At 36.4% G+C, this 19882-nt stretch overlaps 2 protein-coding genes across 2 annotated transcripts; both read left to right on the forward strand.

The window, feature by feature from the left end:
* The first annotated feature begins 406 nt into the window (after positions 1-406).
* On the forward strand, positions 407-2267 carry LOC142549407 (nudix hydrolase 18, mitochondrial-like). Its single transcript, XM_075658338.1, has 5 exons — positions 407-661; positions 942-1062; positions 1162-1245; positions 1341-1469; positions 1787-2267. Exons 1-5 carry the CDS (start codon positions 570-572, stop codon positions 1994-1996), a joined length of 636 nt encoding a protein of 211 aa, XP_075514453.1. The 5' UTR covers positions 407-569; the 3' UTR covers positions 1997-2267.
* Positions 2268-15850: 13583 nt separating this feature from the next.
* Positions 15851-19176, forward strand: LOC142549408 (putative inactive receptor kinase At1g48480). Its single transcript, XM_075658340.1, has 2 exons — positions 15851-17377; positions 18300-19176. Exons 1-2 carry the CDS (start codon positions 16006-16008, stop codon positions 18875-18877), a joined length of 1950 nt encoding a protein of 649 aa, XP_075514455.1. The 5' UTR covers positions 15851-16005; the 3' UTR covers positions 18878-19176.
* Positions 19177-19882: the final 706 nt, after the last annotated feature.

Below are 19882 nucleotides of genomic sequence, written 5' to 3' on the forward strand. Positions count from 1 at the left end.
AAAATAGACATAATATATATCCATGTATTATGTTACAAGTAAGTATCTTGTGAGACAGTCTCACAAATCTTTATCTGTGAGACGGATCAATCCTACAAATATTCATAATAAAAAATATTAGTTTTTTATAGATGACCAAAATAAAAGATATGTCTCAAAAAATACAACTTATGAGATCGTCTCACACAAATTTTTGGCTTACTCCGCACAAGCAACCCGCGGATAAACTTTGATGGAGCAAAAGTTGACAAGTTCTCGGAAGGCAAAAGAAAACACGTACTTTGTATTTCTTACGTACGAATCCAGTAAATAATGTTTGTCACGCGCATTTAAGAGACCCCACTTGTCTCAAGAATATTAAAAATAAATAAATTTTGAGACCCCGCTAAAAATTAAAAAAGCGGCTACTTTTCCCTATAAAATAACGCGGGCACACCCGAAATCTTGTTCACTTCTCCGTTGTCTTCCATTGATTTGAGGTTTAAACCACCTAAGATTTGGAATCCGGGGACTTTGTTTTCTTGGAAATTTTGTGGGAGGATTTTCGCTTTTTTTTTTTCAAGATTATTATGACGATGCAAATCAAGAAATTGGGGTCTTTGCCTTCGCGTACGGGAAGGCATTTGCAGCGGTACAGTCAGGGATTTCGCCATGTTGTCGGGTGAGTGATTTGAGGTTCTTTCTCATTTTTGTTTTGGATGAATTTGTTGTTGGATTGATGTGTGAAGTTTCCTCTTTTGTCTGTTGTTCGGTTTCGTTGATGTTTTCCTCGAGAAATTTCGCAAGTGGCTTTACAATGATTTAGATATGTGTTGAAGTTGTAATATGGGATTGTTGTTTTAGGAGAAATGAAAATGATTGATGGGATTTTAAGGTTTTGAAGATGATATTTTTGAATGATTTTATGCTCAATATTTGAGACCGACCTTCAAATTGTGCAGATGTATCCCATACAGAATAAGAAAAACCAACGACTCACCCCAAATCCATGAGACATCCATTGATGATTTGGAGGTTCTTTTGATAAGCTCTCAAAAAAGTCCAAGAATGATGTTTCCGAAGGTTTTTTCTTTCTTCCTACTTTGAGATTTGATGATATCAAACAGTTTCATATTCTTGTTGTTCTGGTTTGACATTGAATTTTGGCAATAATATAATCAGGGTGGTTGGGAACTCGACGAGGATATCGAGTTGGCAGCCTCGCGGGAGACACTCGAAGAAGCCGGTGTGATTGGATCACTCGAGGTTAGTATTTTGGTATTGTTGGAGAAACTACGTGATGTCTATGTGCTTGTGCTGTTTTTTCATTCCTAAATTTGTTGGTTGTCATTTTCTTGCAGGATAAATTAGGCGAATGGATTTTCAAAAGCAATAGCCAAGATACATTCAACATGGGATCAATGTTTCCCTTGTTTGTAACTGAGGAATTAGATGTTTGGCCGGAAAAAGATGTCCGCCAACGAGTTTGGGTATGTTCAAAACGAAACGAACCTCATTAATTTTCCATATTTCTTGCCATATGTGGACCCATTAGGTGCAGTGCATCAGGTTGCATGATGAACTTTATGTAAAACAGTGGGAATATATTGAAACGAAATGAAACAATATACATAGGTTACTAGGATCGACCAATAGAGCCAAAACTCTATCGATAATTTCTATTACAAAGGCGAAACTATTTTGGGATTAATATATATCATAATCATTCTAATATAAATCTGATCTCAGAATATATATATTTCAACCTTGGATTACTTCTGAAGAGTGCGGTTGAATTCTCTTGCAGATGATGGTCAATGAAGCTAGAGATGTGTGTGCACATTCGTGGATGAAAGATGCTCTGGAGGCATTTGTTTGTCAGTTCTCTCCTCAGCAGAGAGTTGACGAAAATCCCCGGAGTATCTTGCAGATTAGAGCGATGCCTAACCAACAAACTATGATTGAGAATGAGCGCGAAAGTGGGGATGAACTTGTCGATCGTTGTTTGATTAGCTGAACTCAAAACCCAATTTTTCGAGGACTTCGCTAGGATTTCTGTTCTCGTAAAGAGTGATCGAGTGTGTGGAGTTCATGGGATAGGATAGAAGGGGGTGGGGTGGGATGAATGGCTAGATTGCAGAGAAGATAAGATGTACAAATTGCTCACTTTCATTCTTTGATTCATTCATTATTTCGATCCAATTATGTTGTTCGAAAAGATTTGAGTTGAGCTCTCGTTTGTATCTCAACAACTAGAGGAACTTTGTATACTTATAATGTTTAACTTATTCACTTTTTTTCTTTGCTATTAACATTCTTGATCTTTACGCTTCTCAATCTCAAAATGGCATAGAATTCCTCTCATTACTTTTTTTATCAAGTTCTTTTAATTAAATTGTAAAGAAAGTGTTATATTTCATTTTTCATGTATGTGTGTACACACACATTGATACATTAAATATTTTAAAATTGGTAAAATTGCAATTTTGGTGATTTTTATGACGACAAATTTCATTTTCAATCATATATCTTTCAACTTTTTGCAATTTCAGTATTTTTTCCATTTGAGTGTGTGCTGTAACACTACATACTCAGCGATATGTTGGTGTCATGTCAGCGTTATATTAGCGTCACAAGGAATTCTTAACTTGATCGTTCGTTCTAAATTTAGATAACCAAACTATTATGAATTCTTAACTTGATCGTTCGTTCTAATCTCTTAAGTAAATATAGGGCCAAAACTACTAGAAATTAAAGAATAAACTCATGACATTATTTATATTTTCAATAAATTGATAAATTTACAAAATATTATCATCAAACAAAGAATGTCACTGAAATCTGAAAGAAGATGAGTTGAACTAGTGAAATTTTGAATGAAAAGCTATTAAAAAGCTTGACTAGAACTATCAAAAGTCTGCGGTGAGTTTGCCCAATTTGTGCGAGAGATATCTGTGTTCTTTGTTTCTGCCGACCTTATTATTTTCTTATGATTTTTGAGCGGTTCTTCCTATTCTCCTACTACTCTATGATTTTGCCCATTATCTCTCCATGATCTCTTCATGTTTATACGTACTTTGATTTATTCTAATCGATTCAAATTACTAATGAGCTCTCCATCAACCAAGAAAACTTTTCCGTAATCGCCAGCGGTGTAATTATCGAATACATCACTATTATCACTGGTATGAAATGAAGCTCCTTAGTCTATAACCCAAGAATCAACATGGCTTTCGATGGATAGTAATAGAGCATCGTGTACCTCCTCAGTAACATAATTTGCATTATTCTTTGTTGATTTGCAGTTCTTTTTTAGGTGACCAGTTTCACCACAGCTCCAGCACTTCAAATTCTTCTCAAAAGTGTTTTCATCTTTTTCATTTCTTGACTTCGACCTACCGCGCCATCTGTTTGAACTCTTTTCGCCACTCCTGCCCCTTCCTCTATTCTAGAGATTTAGAGCAGATCTCGACGATGTTCCTTCACTTGAATTCATCATGCGAACTTCTTCAGCAAGAATTTGATATCTGACATCATTGAATTGTAGCTTTCTTTTTCCAACAGAGTTTCTAACCACTGCCTGCATTGGTTCCCAAACATTTGGTAAAGACGCCAAAAGAACAAGTGCACAAATCTCATCATCAAAATTAATTTCAATCAATGTTAGTTGAGAAACAATCGTGTTGAACTCATTGATGTATTTAGCCACCGAAACACCTTCACCCATTTTCAAGTTGAATAACTTTTTCATGAGATGTACTTTGTTGTTTGCTGATGGCTTCTCGTACATGTCCGATAAAATGGGCATCATCTCTTATGTGGTTTTTACCTCCACCACGTTATATGCCACATTGTTCGTTAGATTCAGTCGTATCACACCTAACACCTGTCAATCAAAGAGCTCTCAGTCATCATCCTCCATCTTTTCTGGTTTTTTTTCTGTTAGAGGTTGATGCAGCTTCTTACTGTACAGATAATCTATAATCTGTAACCGCCAGAACGAAAAATCTATTCCATCGAAATTGTTGATTCTCGGTCCCGATCCATCATCTCCGGGCATCGCTTCTCTAGCCTTTAGCAAAAAATCTAAAAAAATCTTTTCTGATGTGTAAGATCAGACAAAGCTGCAACCACAACATACTCAGAATTCTAAGACATTTTACAACAAGGCTCTGATATCAGTTGTTGGAAAATTACACCGAAGCGATAATGATCGTGATGATAAAAAATATGCAGAATAAAATAATCAGCAAGAACACAAGGATTTACGTGGTTCACCCAATATAAGCTACGTCCACGGAGTTACTGCAAATCTTTATTATAGGGATAAAATATTACAAGTGTATACAACACTCAATCTCTCACAATCTCAACCTTGAGTATAACCGAGAAAATATTTTCTCTAACTCACACAAGAATAACTGTAACGCCCCGAAAATTTTAAGGTCCACGCAAACCATGTGCATGCGATTATTAAATTCTCTTGTATTTTAATTAAATAATTTAATTGCATTAATTAATTATGTGGTGCATTTTTACATGTTTAAAATATATTTTTCTACATGGTTGCATTAAAATGGTATTTTTAAGGAATGTTCAAGTGACGATCGAGGAATGGGGACCGAGGGCTGTAAATGTAAAATGTTTTTGTTAAATAATTATTTTTAATTATTTAAAATAAAGTTGATGGTTTTTCATATTTTTGAAAATAGGGGGTTTAGAGGTGATTTTATACGCCGGGACGTAAATTTTATCGGTGTTGGCTTTTCAATTAAAATGCGAACTTTTTGGCAACCCGGCTATTTAATTCATAAACTTTTTACCAAAACTTTACTAATATATTTTATTTAATTCTAATTAAAAGACTAATGGGCTTAATTGTGGCTTTATAGGCCTAAAGCCTAGTTAGTAACTTAATTAGAGTTTATTTGAGATTAAAACACCTAAAACCCTAAACCTTGCACACAAAACAATCGGCCACTTTTATTTTCTGAAAAATATTCTCTCCCAACTCCACCTATCTCGAGGCACACACCAAAACAAGCAAAAGGGAAGTTTTGAAATTGAAGGAAAATTCACCCAAGGTTTCTCGTCGCCGTTCTTCGCTTCGTCAACGGATATTCGTGCGTTAAAAACGCAAAGGCACGCCATATTCTCCTTTTACTCATCATTCACACCATAGTATTTTATTTAATTGAATTTGCATGAAAAACAAGTGCATCATGAAACAATTTTCGTTTTTGTGGCATATGTCAATTTTAAAGCTTGTATTTTCATCCAAAATCATGTTTAATATGATATAAAGGGGCTGCCATGATTAGGATAGGGTTGAGGGTTGATTTTACATGTTTTAGAGAGTCCCAATTTACCCCAATAGGCTGCAAACGTGAATAAGGACAAGCTGGATGCCATCGGGTAGCATGGGGTTTGAGGGTCATGGACTTGGATGCTTGGCTTGGCTTTGGTTGGGACCAGGGCTAGGCTAGGGTCTGTTATGGGTCAAGGGAAGAGTCCTAGCCATGCTAGGACTCGAGACAAGAGGCTGGGAAGGAGTCCTAGCAAGCTAGGACTCCAACCCGTAAGTAGCAAGGGAAGCAGCGCAGGTTTTGCTGCTGGTGCAGGGAAGAGGGGGGCTCGGCCAGAGGGTCTGGGCTAGGCTAGGTTAGGTCCTTAGGGTCCTAGGAGGGTGCTTGAGGGGATGGTTCAGGGGTTGGCTCGAGGGTTAGAGGCATAGCATCAGAAAACGTGAGAGAGGCATGCACCTTGAGGGCAGCTTGTGTGCGCGCAGGTTGCTGTCCTTGATTTAGAAATTTCGTGTGCAGGGTCCAGGGGCTAGGTTGGTCTGGGCTTGGTCTGGGCGTGGTCCAGGGAAGGTTAGGGTCGTGAGGGGGCAAGTGGTTGAGGGCTGGGAGAAGTCCTAGGCTAGTTAGGAGTCATATGGGTCATGGGAGTCTCACACACAAATCGTGCAGAAATATGGGGCGAGTTTCAGAAGGGTTTTGGGTGGGCCAAAGCTGGTTTTTCGGGCTGGGCTTACACAGTAGGGTCCCTAGGTGGGTTGGCTAGGTTTTGGCTCAAGGCGGCTCGGGCGTGGCTCGAGTAAATTAGGAGATGGCTCGGTGTGTTCGTCGAAGGGTCAAAAACGAGACTAATTAAGCCAAAATTGATTCCATGGGTCCACGGGGGTGGCTCATGACTTGGAAGGGTAGAATAAATCATAAAAAGGTTATGTTTAAAATTTAAGATCAAAATATTGAGTTTTGGATTTATTCGGAATTTAATCGCCGCACGAAACGCTAATTAACGGGTTAATTGAAACGCCTAGTTTTAAGCTTAATAAAATTATGAAAAATTAGGGTTTAAGCTTAAATAATTATTAGAAGCCTAAGTTTTAATTTTGGAATTTTATATTAAGGTTTGGTTTAATTCGAGATTAAAATGCATTAATACGTCACATTTAAAGATTTATTTAAAAGTCCTCGTTTTAAGCTAAATAAAAATATGAGAAAATTCATGTAGGCTTAAATAATTATTTGGGACATGTTAGAACCAATGGAATTAAGAAAATGTCAAAACCGAGGAATTTTACGTCTAGGGGTAAAACGGTCATTATACACCTAGAAATTAGTAAACGTCATGGCAGTGCCCTATTTGCTGTTTTATGTGCTAATATGATTAATTTCTATAGTTATGGATGTTTATGGAAATTGTTTTATGCTAAAATGATATTTTAAATGTTTATGGAATTTTATATATTAAAATGATCTTTTAAATATTTAGGGAACTTTATATGTTTATGACTTAATATGTCAAAATGTTATTGTAAATGTTTTGAGGTTAATATGTCATTTTAAATGTTTATGAAAAGTTCATGATTAAATTATGATTTTTAAATGTCTAAGGGATTTTTATGACTTAAGAAGACATTTAAAATACATGTTGCATGCTTGGTTTCAAAAATGAAAAACGTAATGATATTCATGATTTTTCTAAAGTGATGTGAATGAAAAATGTTGAAGGATGTGAAATAATTGTGACTAATTCGTTAATGTTGGCGACGTCGTGAGGGTTATGGTCCCAGTGGGAGCCCGACGATCGTGTTTCCATCATTGCGAATATGTGGTAACGGATATGTGGTAACGGTTTTGTGGTAACGGAAGAATGGGAATATCGTGAGGGGAAGAGGCCCCAGAGGGAGCCCATTTATGGGAAAAGGCCCCAGAGGGAGCCCCGACGATCGTATTTCTATTCGAATCATGATAGGCCAGGGCCCAGTTGACCGGTGAGAGTGTTGCTGGTGTCCCTCGCCGCCCAGTACTGTGGTTTTATGTAGATGGATCCATCGACCCTCATGAGCATGATCAGGAAAGTCACAATTAACGATCTGAATTCAACAAAAGGAAAAAAAAAAGAAAAGGAAAAGGAAAAGGAAAAGGAAAAATGTTTATGATCATGAAAAATGTTTTATGTCATGTCATGTTGAGGAAAAAGGGAAAATGTTAAGGTTTATGATTGCATGTCATGAAAAAGTATTTTATGAAAATGTTTATGTTTAAAGTTTTATGCATCATGAAAATATTTATGAAAATGTTTATGTTTATGCATCTTCATGAAAACGATATTTTAAGTACAAATATTTTTCACCGTTATATGTTGACTGTATTACGTATTACTCGTTATCAAGAATATGACGTGTTGAGTCTTTAGACTCACTAGGTGTGTATGATGCAAGTGATTATGATAATATGATAATGGAGGTCTTGATGGTTGATTTGACTGGACTGAAGGCGCACACAACCCGAGGACCAGCGCTTCTACTTTTTCCGCATTATGACTTTTGACTCATGCTTTATGATTAAAGATTTTTAAGATTATTTATTTATGCTTTTGAGAGATTTTTGAGAGGTTTAGTATGGGCTTTACTTTTCAAATTATTGCTTTTTAGGTTTAGTAAAATGTTTGACGATTTTATGCTTTAAAATATTTTCCTTTGGATTTTTAAATAGCAGTTGGATGGTTATTTTTAAAATGATGTCAAAATATTTTATGGTTCGACCGATGCTAAGTGAGGATAAAAAAAAAATTTCTAGTACTTTTAAAGCAATAAAAAAGGCAGGACGTTTCAGTTGGTATCAGAGCAAAGGTCCTGTAAAGGGTTGTGCCACCATCAGCGCCGGGAAGATCAGTCGTCAAGCCTCAAACTTGTAAGTTTACATGCTTTATATGATTTTATGATGTTACATGCATAAGTAAATGAATTATATGTTCACGTCACATGTTTAATAGCTTCATGATAATGTATGACTTACATGCTTTAGAATTTTTATACGTGATACGATATGAAATAAGAAAAAATTATTTTATTTTAACGCATGTTGGCTTCGTGGTGGAATTGGACTATGTTGATTTTGGGTTTTAGTATTGACGTTCTATTTTTGGGCCATAAGTTAATCGTGAATATTTTGAATGCTTTGGGACACATAGATTTTCTAAGGAAATATTTATGATTCGTGGTTATTAGTTGAATTAATTTTTGGGAATTAGACATAAGGAATAATTATTCGAGGATTACAACGACTTTGGGAATAAGAAAATAGATAAATTGGGATTTTAAGTTGATGAAAAGTAAGATTGGTTATAGAAATTTATTTTTTGGGTAAATAAGTTTAAGTTTATTGAAATTATGTCATGGGAAAACTGTAGAAGAAAATTAAGAATACCGAGAATTTATGGGTTAACTGTAGGATTTTTGAAATTAAGGACCAATTAAGATAATTTTTGAGGAAATTAAGAATTGATTTTGTAATTATTACGGAATTTGGGGACTAGTTTTAGCAATAAGCGAGAATTGAATGGGTTAAATGATAAGAATTTTGAGAATTTAGACTTTTAAGAATATTTTGAACCTTGGGATATCTTGGATATAGTGTTATAAGGAATTTTAATCAGGGGTTTTTAAGGATGAATCGATATTAGGCTAGAAAAATCTAAGCGTTAGCGGATGCGTTTGGGATTTTAAGATTGAAATTTGATAAGTTGATTAATATTTTGGGTATAAAATAAGGAAAATAATATACGATAAGCATGATTATCCATCTTTTAATATTGGGAATTGTAAACAAAATTGAAATTCGAGGTTATAATAGTAATAGCATTAAGTGATTATGGGTCTTTTTAAGTTGCGATTTGAAAATAAGGATTTAGAAGGAAAATTTAATTGGGATCAAGAAGACGTAAGGACATTCTAGAACTTAAGTTTGATCAGAGTAGCGCAGCGGAAGTGTGGATTTTTTTGGATATTAGAATTAAGCATAAACTTTGGGTTATCTAGGATAAGCGAATTTCGAGGACGAAATTCAATTTAAGGGGGGAAGATTGTAACGCCCCGAAAATTTTAAGGTCCACGCAAACCATGTGCATGCGATTATTAAATTCTCTTGTATTTTAATTAAATAATTTAATTGCATTAATTAATTATGTGGTGCATTTTTACATGTTTAAAATATATTTTTCTACATGGTTGCATTAAAATGGTATTTTTAAGGAATGTTCAAGTGACGATCGAGGAATGGGGACCGAGGGCTGTAAATGTAAAATGTTTTTGTTAAATAATTATTTTAATTATTTAAAATAAAGTTGATGGTTTTTCATATTTTTGAAAATAGGGGGTTTAGAGGTGATTTTATACGCCGGGACGTAAATTTTATCGGTGTTGGCTTTTCAATTAAAATGCGAACTTTTTGGCAACCCGGCTATTTAATTCATAAACTTTTTACCAAAACTTTACTAATATATTTTATTTAATTCTAATTAAAAGACTAATGGGCTTAATTGTGGCTTTATAGGCCTAAAGCCTAGTTAGTAACTTAATTAGAGTTTATTTGAGATTAAAACACCTAAAACCCTAAACCTTGCACACAAAACAATCGGCCACTTTTATTTTCTGAAAAATATTCTCTCCCAACTCCACCTATCTCACGGCACACACCAAAACAAGCAAAAGGGAAGTTTTGAAATTGAAGGAAAATTCACCCAAGGTTTCTCGTCGCCGTTCTTCGCTTCGTCAACGGATATTCGTGCGTTAAAAACGCAAAGGCACGCCATATTCTCCTTTTACTCATCATTCACACCATAGTATTTTATTTAATTGAATTTGCATGAAAAACAAGTGCATCATGAAACAATTTTCGTTTTTGTGGCATATGTCAATTTTAAAGCTTGTATTTTCATCCAAAATCATGTTTAATATGATATAAAGGGGCTGCCATGATTAGGATAGGGTTGAGGGTTGATTTTACATGTTTTAGAGAGTCCCAATTTACCCCAATAGGCTGCAAACGTGAATAAGGACAAGCTGGATGCCATCGGGTAGCATGGGGTTTGAGGGTCATGGACTTGGATGCTTGGCTTGGCTTTGGTTGGGACCAGGGCTAGGCTAGGGTCTGTTATGGGTCAAGGGAAGAGTCCTAGCCATGCTAGGACTCGAGACAAGAGGCTGGGAAGGAGTCCTAGCAAGCTAGGACTCCAACCCGTAAGTGGCAAGGGAAGCAGCGCAGGTTTTGCTGCTGGTGCAGGGAAGAGGGGGGCTCGGCCAGAGGGTCTGGGCTAGGCTAGGTTAGGTCCTTAGGGTCCTAGGAGGGTGCTTGAGGGGATGGTTCAGGGGTTGGCTCGAGGGTTAGAGGCATAGCATCAGAAAACGTGAGAGAGGCATGCACCTTGAGGGCAGCTTGTGTGCGCGCAGGTTGCTGTCCTTGATTTAGAAATTTCGTGTGCAGGGTCCAGGGGCTAGGTTGGTCTGGGCTTGGTCTGGGCGTGGTCCAGGGAAGGTTAGGGTCGTGAGGGGGCAAGTGGTTGAGGGCTGGGAGAAGTCCTAGGCTAGTTAGGAGTCATATGGGTCATGGGAGTCTCACACACAAATCGTGCAGAAATATGGGGCGAGTTTCAGAAGGGTTTTGGGTGGGCCAAGGCTGGTTTTTCGGGCTGGGCTTACACAGTAGGGTCCCTAGGTGGGTTGGCTAGGTTTTGGCTCTAGGCGGCTCGGGCGTGGCTCGAGTAAATTAGGAGATGGCTCGGTGTGTTCGTCGAAGGGTCAAAAACGAGACTAATTAAGCCAAAATTGATTCCATGGGTCCACGGGGGTGGCTCATGACTTGGAAGGGTAGAATAAATCATAAAAAGGTTATGTTTAAAATTTAAGATCAAAATATTGAGTTTGGATTTATTCGGAATTTAATCGCCGCACGAAACGCTAATTAACGGGTTAATTGAAACGCCTAGTTTTAAGCTTAATAAAATTATGAAAAATTAGGGTTTAAGCTTAAATAATTATTAGAAGCCTAAGTTTTAATTTTGGAATTTTATATTAAGGTTTGGTTTAATTCGAGATTAAAATGCATTAATACGTCACATTTAAAGATTTATTTAAAAGTCCTCGTTTTAAGCTAAATAAAAATATGAGAAAATTCATGTAGGCTTAAATAATTATTTGGGACATGTTAGAACCAATGGAATTAAGAAAATGTCAAAACCGAGGAATTTTACGTCTAGGGGTAAAACGGTCATTATACACCTAGAAATTAGTAAACGTCATGGCAGTGCCCTATTTGCTGTTTTATGTGCTAATATGATTAATTTCTATAGTTATGGATGTTTATGGAAATTGTTTTATGCTAAAATGATATTTTAAATGTTTATGGAATTTTATATATTAAAATGATCTTTTAAATATTTAGGGAACTTTATATGTTTATGACTTAATATGTCAAAATGTTATTGTAAATGTTTTGAGGTTAATATGTCATTTTAAATGTTTATGAAAAGTTCATGATTAAATTATGATTTTTAAATGTCTAAGGGATTTTTATGACTTAAGAAGACATTTAAAATACATGTTGCATGCTTGGTTTCAAAAATGAAAAACGTAATGATATTCATGATTTTTCTAAAGTGATGTGAATGAAAAATGTTGAAGGATGTGAAATAATTGTGACTAATTCGTTAATGTTGGCGACGTCGTGAGGGTTATGGTCCCAGTGGGAGCCCGACGATCGTGTTTCCATCATTGCGAATATGTGGTAACGGATATGTGGTAACGGATATGTGGTAACGGTTTTGTGGTAACGGAAGAATGGGAATATCGTGAGGGGAAGAGGCCCCAGAGGGAGCCCATTTATGGGAAAAGGCCCCAGAGGGAGCCCCGACGATCGTATTTCTATTCGAATCATGATAGTCCAGGGCACAGTTGACCGGTGAGAGTGTTGCTGGTGTCCCTCGCCGCCCAGTACTGTGGTTTTATGTAGATGGATCCATCGACCCTCATGAGCATGATCAGGAAAGTCACAATTAACGATCTGAATTCAACAAAAGGAAAAAAAAAAGAAAAGGAAAAGGAAAAGGAAAAATGTTTATGATCATGAAAAATGTTTTATGTCATGTCATGTTGAGGAAAAAGGGAAAAGGTTAAGGTTTATGATTGCATGTCATGAAAAAGTATTTTATGAAAATGTTTATGTTTAAAGTTTTATGCATCATGAAAATATTTATGAAAATGTTTATGTTTATGCATCTTCATGAAAACGATATTTTAAGTACAAATATTTTTCACCGTTATATGTTGACTGTATTACGTATTACTCGTTATCAAGAATATGACGTGTTGAGTCTTTAGACTCACTAGGTGTGTATGATGCAGGTCATTATGATAATATGATAATGGAGGTCTTGATGGTTGATTTGACTGGACCGAAGGCGCACACAACCCGAGGACCAGCGCTTCTACTTTTTCCGCATTATGACTTTTGACTCATGCTTTATGATTAAAGATTTTTAAGATTATTTATTTATGCTTTTGAGAGATTTTTGAGAGGTTTAGTATGGGCTTTACTTTTCAAATTATTGCTTTTTAGGTTTAGTAAAATGTTTGACGATTTTATGCTTTAAAATATTTTCCTTTGGATTTTTAAATAGCAGTTGGATGGTTATTTTTAAAATGATGTCAAAATATTTTATGGTTCGACCGATGCTAAGTGAGGATAAAAAAAAAATTTCTAGTACTTTTAAAGCAATAAAAAAGGCAGGACGTTTCAATAACACTCAAATTTTTTCTTCTCACTTGAGCTGCGCTCTTGAACTTGGATGCTTAGAAAGCTTGTTGGCATTGGATGTCTAGCATATGAGCAATTGAGCTCCATATATAGCAAACTCTTCAAATGTGAAAGCTAGATGTAAATTCAAACTTTGCTAGCACAATTTGGACGGTAGTTAAGACGTTCGCATTGGACGTTTATGTGAACATAGGCACAATTTTCTTGCCTACAATTTTGGTCAAAAATCTTAACAGACTTGAACTATCAAAAGTTTGCAGTGAGTTTGCTCAATTTGTGCGAGAGATATCTGTGTTCTTTGTTTATGCTGACCTTATTATTTTCTTATGATTTTTTGGGTGGTTTTTCCTATTCTCCTACTACTCTATGATTTTGCCCATTATCTCTCAATGATATTTTCATGTTTGTACGTACTTTGATTTATTTTAATCAATTCAAATTACTAATGAGCTCTCATTCATTCTCGTCGTTTCTCTTTTCTGAGATTTAAACTTAACCAATTTTGAGTCTAATTAAAATCCAACTCCAACAAATATTTTGACTATAGCATAACAAGAGGTAATCTCATTAAGTCGGCATATACATAAACAAATAAAAAGTGATTGAAAATTAGTTTCTGCCTCTAAATTTGTTATAATAAATTGTAATATTAACTATAATCATGTTCTTGTTGAACATGGAATGTCCTCAAGTCAATTGGTTGTGACCTTTAGTTAAATACATTACATAAACATCAAATTTGTATCTCAATAATCATTCTCACAATTTGGTTGAAATATATACAACAAATATAATTCCAAAATTATTTTTAACATTTTTGCTTAAATTCATATTTATAGTATTCTACTATAATTATTTTGGGTACTATAACATTTTATGATAATCAAATGTTAGTTTTTGAATTTTTTTTTTGCTTTTATGAAATTAAAAGCTATCACATTTGTTTTATATATCATTCCATTTAATTTTGTATTAAAAACTAGATCCATTATTCTAGACTTCCACTTTCCATTTTCTCTTTTTTATAAAATAGAACCGCATAATTGTCTGACATCAATATATTAAATTTCACTTAAAAAACGTAATCTAGAAAAATCTTTCGAACCAAACCATATATAACAATTCCGTTTGAATTCTAGCAAAAAAAATAAAAATAAAAATCCAAACCATACCGTGATCACCCCTAGATAAAAGCATCCTTCGACCATCCGAACGTGAGTTCAACTCCTCAGTCCGCGTAGAAATGATGATGCTCGCCCGCAAGAAATCAAACCCTCAAGTTTTTTGTCCGTGTGATTGCACACTTACATTGAACAAATGCTTTGTTTTCAGGCCATACGTACGTTCAAACTAGACTGTGAAATGCTTTACTCCTTGCGGAAATCCATGTGAAAACTTTTGACTTTTGAAGTCCAAATTGTGTTGCTGACCGCTATTCAACCATTTGGAAAAAAAAAAAGATGTTATTGCCATAATTATTACATGTTACTAAATATAGATAAGTCAAAGTCTTCCACTTTTTCAAACTTTATATGCTTGATTTTCATGGCTGGAAGGAACTTCACTGTGGTTCTTTTGTTTATATTAGCAGAAATCGTACGTAGCTTGTTCGATTAAAATGCATGTGCCAAAAAAATAAATGATGGAATCAAAATGTCTGGAAAAGAAAAAAACTTTTGAGTTATCTTTGGTAGCTAACAAAATAAAGCTGGTCTCTTGGAACAAACAGAATGATCACTATGTTTGGTTAGTCTTAGATTGCTAGTAGGAAATAGCTAGCGCTCCAGAAATGCATGCTGCGTTGAACATTTCCCGCGCGCGATATGTGTTCTGGTGCGCGTTTGTGCTTAAAGCTTCTCGGATTTGAGTATATACAGAGGAACGTACAAGAATATATGACAATGCAAAGAAAGATGCAATCATGTAATAGTTAATACTGCCAAGTATCTCATTCTTATTTACAGCTTATTTTAATTTTTTTGGAAGAATGGAAACAAGCATAGTTATGAAGATGTTCTCCACATAAACACAATGGAACCCTCAAACATAGGTGAAGTTGGGTTATAGTTTTGGCACATCTCAAGATTTTTAGTGTTGGAAAAACGTTAATATTGAAATTACATTGTATGAATATCAACTTTTTCTTCTTTGAAATCAAAGTAAAAGCTTCAAATAACGCTTATTAAATCATCGTTATGACGAGTTTTTCTCACTTCTTAATTCTTTATCAACCTCCCGCTTTTGCGGGTTTTCATCACCGGTGCGCAGCCCACCCTTGCTATCATCCCTTTATGCCCAACACTTCCGCCCAATCTGCAATCCTAGCGCCCGACGCCTAAATTCGGCTAACCTGAAACAATCTCTAAACTTGACGAATTAGGGTTGAAAGATATAACAACCATAAAATTGTCATTATGCCGAGTTACATGCAACGCGTGTCGAAAATCGATTTTTCAAAATTTTTAAAACTACTAAAATATTTTCTTTAATCTTTATCAAAACTTTAGAATTATTAAATAATAATATCATTCTTAATATTAAAATTATTATAAGAAAAGTTAATTTAAAAATAAGAAAAAAGTTGACATAAAAAATATTATATATATTTATATTACGTTTTATTCATGGTCGCCAATTATTGTTGTTTGACGTAATTTTTTAAATTTTCTATACTAAAAAATAAGATACTTGTAATAAAATCAAATTTAATATGTACATTGTGTAATAAATAGATTTTCCAATTTTCTCTCTTAATTTGCATTTTTAATCATCTTGCCAAGTTCGAACCAAACTAAAACCTCAGTTTCCCACTCACGGGTACAAACCAAATGGTTCTCCGCTCTCATTCCTCCACCCTCCGCCGCCGCGGCCGCCACCACACACTCTCAGCCTGACCCATCTCAATTCATCACCTTACAACACAATGCACGCAGTCACTTCACCAAAATTTCCAAGAATTCCGCTTCTCCTCGTCCTTCTCCACCTCCTATCCCTCGCCTCCTCTGACTTATCTACGGAAAGATCCGCTCTCCTAGCCCTCCGTTCCGCAGTCGGTGGACGCACTCTGTTCTGGAACACCACCTTCAGCACCCCATGCAACTGGCAAGGCGTTATTTGCGAAAACAACCGTGTTACCGTCCTCCGCCTCCCTGGTTCGTCTCTATTCGGAAGTCTGCCGTCCAACACTCTGTCCAACTTAACTTTGCTTCACACTCTCAGTCTTCGCCTCAACCACCTATATGGCCCACTTCCCTCTGACCTCTCCCGACTCTCTCAGCTTCGGAATCTTTTTCTTCAGGGAAACCGGTTTTCCGGCGCCGTGCCTGATGTTCTTTTCTCGCTTCACTCACTTGTGCGGTTGAATCTTGCGTCGAACAATTTTTCCGGCGAAATTCCATCTGGGTTCAACAATTTGACGCGTTTGCGTTTGCTTTTTTTGGAGGATAACCAGTTTATTGGTGTTTTGCACGACATAGAGCTCCCGGGTCTGTTGCAGTTTAATGTCTCATTTAATAATTTAAGTGGGTCAGTGCCGAAAGGGCTCGAGGGAAAGCCAAAGGATGCGTTTTTAGGAACTTTGCTTTGTGGGAAGCCTCTTGATAACGCGTGTAGTAAGAATGGTGGTGAAACTACAGGTGTCTCTCCTGACGGGAACACAAACAGGAGTGGACATTTGGGCAAAAGTGGGAAAAAGAAGTTGTCTGGTGGTGCAATTGCTGGAATTGTGATAGGATCTGTTGGTTTTATTCTGTTTCTGTTTGCTTTATTTGTTTTTTGTAGGAAAAGGAGTGGACAGAAGACCAGGTCTGCGGATTTGGTGGTAATCAAGAATCAAGAAAATGACTCAGGGGAAGAACCAATGGTGGCCACAGAGAATGGGGCGACGGGAAACAGTTTTTCATTTGCCGCAGCAGCAGCTGCCGCATTGGGTGCTAATGGAAATACTAAGTCCGAAAAGGGAGTGAATATGGCTTCTGCCAAGAAACTGGTATTTTTCAGGAATTATCCAAGGGTGTTCGATTTGGAGGAGTTGTTGAGGGCGTCGGCTGAAGTTTTGGGGAAGGGGATAACGGGGACCTCGTATAAGGCGGTTTTGGAGGTTGGAACTGTGGTTGCTGTGAAAAGGTTGAAAGATGTCACAATTACGGATAGAGAGTTTAAGGAGAGAATTAATGAGGTTGGAGCCATGGAGCATGAGAATTTAGTGCCTCTTAGGGCTTACTATTATAGTAGAGAGGAGAAGCTTCTTGTTTATGACTATATGCCAATGGGAAGCCTTTCTGCACTTCTACATGGTGTGTACATTTTAGAGTCCTTAGCTTCAGTGTTGATACCGTCACTTTTTGCTTTGTTCTATTCAGAGACATTTGTGTTGATCTAGCTTCAAATTCACCATAGGATTGTTTGAACTTAAAAGTCTGTCATACTAAGCTTTTTGAAAAGACGATTTTGTTCACCTTAAGCAAAATCAAGCATACATAAATGTAATTGCCGAAACACCCAAAAACACTACCAAACATTATCTCAATAGTCGTGGCCTTTCCTTCTTTGTTTCAACTTCAAAAAATAGAATCTCTCAAGTATTCCTGCGTAAATATGGCCGGTTTCTTGCCAAAATTTTCATGCAGGATTCTTTATGTGTATGCATGATGTTTGATCAACTGACTGCCGGATTTTTGTTTTTTTGAACGTTGGTTTGGTATTGAGAATATAAAGTTTTCAGAGGGTAGATTGATGATATTTTAGTTCGAGCCTCTATTTCTAGTCTTTTGAAGTTTATGTTATGTATAACTCTGCTGCTATAAATGTCTACTTTATTTTAGGCAAAGTTGGTGAAATTTCTTATTGTTTTAATTACATACAATCGAATGTTCCCTATATTTTGACGTTTTCTAATTTTTGTACTGATACCGACTCGATCCTTGTTGGTAGATTCCATACACGATACAATTCATTATGAGTTAGTCTTTTTTCCTTGGCCAGTTGTAGTGAATTAGTTGCTAACTAACTATGTTATAATCTTACTTGAATCAATGATATGACATTTTTTCCTGAAGTTTAAGATCACAATTAGCATTCATTATTGGCAGTTTGTATTTTGGTAAATTCCACCTATAAGGCCTCGTTTGATCTGTGATATGAATGAAATTGTTTCATATGATTATAATTCATTCTAACATATTGCATTCTTACACTATTATATTCCCTCCTGTTCAGGAAACATAGGGGCTGGTAGGACACCGTTAAACTGGGAAACGAGGTCCACTATCGCCCTTGGAGCCGCTCGTGGCATCAAATACCTTCATTTGCAAGGCCCTAATTTTGCACATGGAAACATTAAATCATCAAACATCCTACTCACCAAATATTGCGAAGCACAAGTCTCTGATTTTGGATTGAACCTTCTGGTTGGACCTCCATCCTCACCAATCCAATTCACCGGCTATCGTGCACCAGAAGTTACTGACACTCGCCGAGTTTCCCAAAAAGCTGACATTTACAGCTTTGGCGTGTTGATCTTGGAGCTTCTTACAGGGAAAGCTCCCACTAACGCCCTCTTGAATGAGGAAGGATTCGATCTACCCACATGGGTTCAGTCTGTGGTTCAAGATGAGTGGACTTCTGAACTTTTTGATTTCGAACTGTTAAGATACCAAGATGTTGAGGAGGAAATGGTGCAGCTCTTGCAACTTGGGATCGACTGCACAACTCAGTACCCCGAAAATCGCCCCTCCATGTTTGAAGTTGTGAAACGAATTGAAGAGCTTCGTTTTTCGAACTTGCTAAATGGTTGACAGTTTGATCATGTACGAGAGAAACCAATTGAGTTAGTGTTTTTATTATTGACGTGATGTTTGTCAGTGGAGACTTTTATGTTTTCAAACAGTTGGATTTGTTTGTTAATTTGGGTATTATTCTTGGATTCAAGAATTAACAGCATATTTTAATTTATTTTATTTTATTCTCTCTCTTACAGTCTTACTTCTTTGAGCCGTCTCACTGTGTTAGTAGAGAGCTGTAATATGTTTACTTGTGATTGGAAGATGATTGTAAACAATAAGGTACCATGCGTTTATGTTTTGATTACGGCTAGTTTGATCAGGCTACAGAGAAGAATAAAACACATATTAGCCAAAAACGGTGGGTGCTTCCTCGGTGAATGAATTTAGACCCATCTCTTGTTGCATGATATTTTACAAAATCATCTCGAAGGTGTTAATAAACAAACTAAGAAATGTGATTGCTGATTTAACAGATGGGGCACAAGCTGCATTAATCAAGGATCGTTCCATCGTGGATAATATACACTTGGCGCAGGAGCTACTTAGGAAGTATGCTAGAAAGCGTGGTTCACCAAGGTGTACCTTGAAAGTGGATATCCAGAAGGCTTATGACACGGTTGATTGGGACTTTTTGCGAGAAGTTCTAACGTTTTTGAATTTCTCTTGCAGATTTATTGGTTGGATAATGGAATGTGTCACCACTACATCACTCTCTTATCCTCAATGGTCACTATCATGGGTTTTTTCATGGAAAGCGTGGCCTTCGACAAGGTAACTCTCTGTCCCCTTTCTTATTTACTCCTTGTCTTTAAGTCTTGTCTCGTTCTCTGAGTTGTATGTCAAGATCACCGTCGTTTGGGTTTCATCCTAAATGTCAGTTTTTGCATATTACTCACCTTGCATATGCAGATGATTTGTTGTTGTTGTCTCGTGGAGATGTGACTAGTGTTTCTTAGATTTTGAAGTGCCTGATTGAATTTGGGGATATGGCTGGCTTGAGAGTGAATCAGATGAAGT

Source organism: Primulina tabacum, chromosome 6, assembly GCF_025594145.1.
Source record: "Primulina tabacum isolate GXHZ01 chromosome 6, ASM2559414v2, whole genome shotgun sequence".
Lineage (NCBI taxonomy): Eukaryota > Viridiplantae > Streptophyta > Magnoliopsida > Lamiales > Gesneriaceae > Primulina > Primulina tabacum.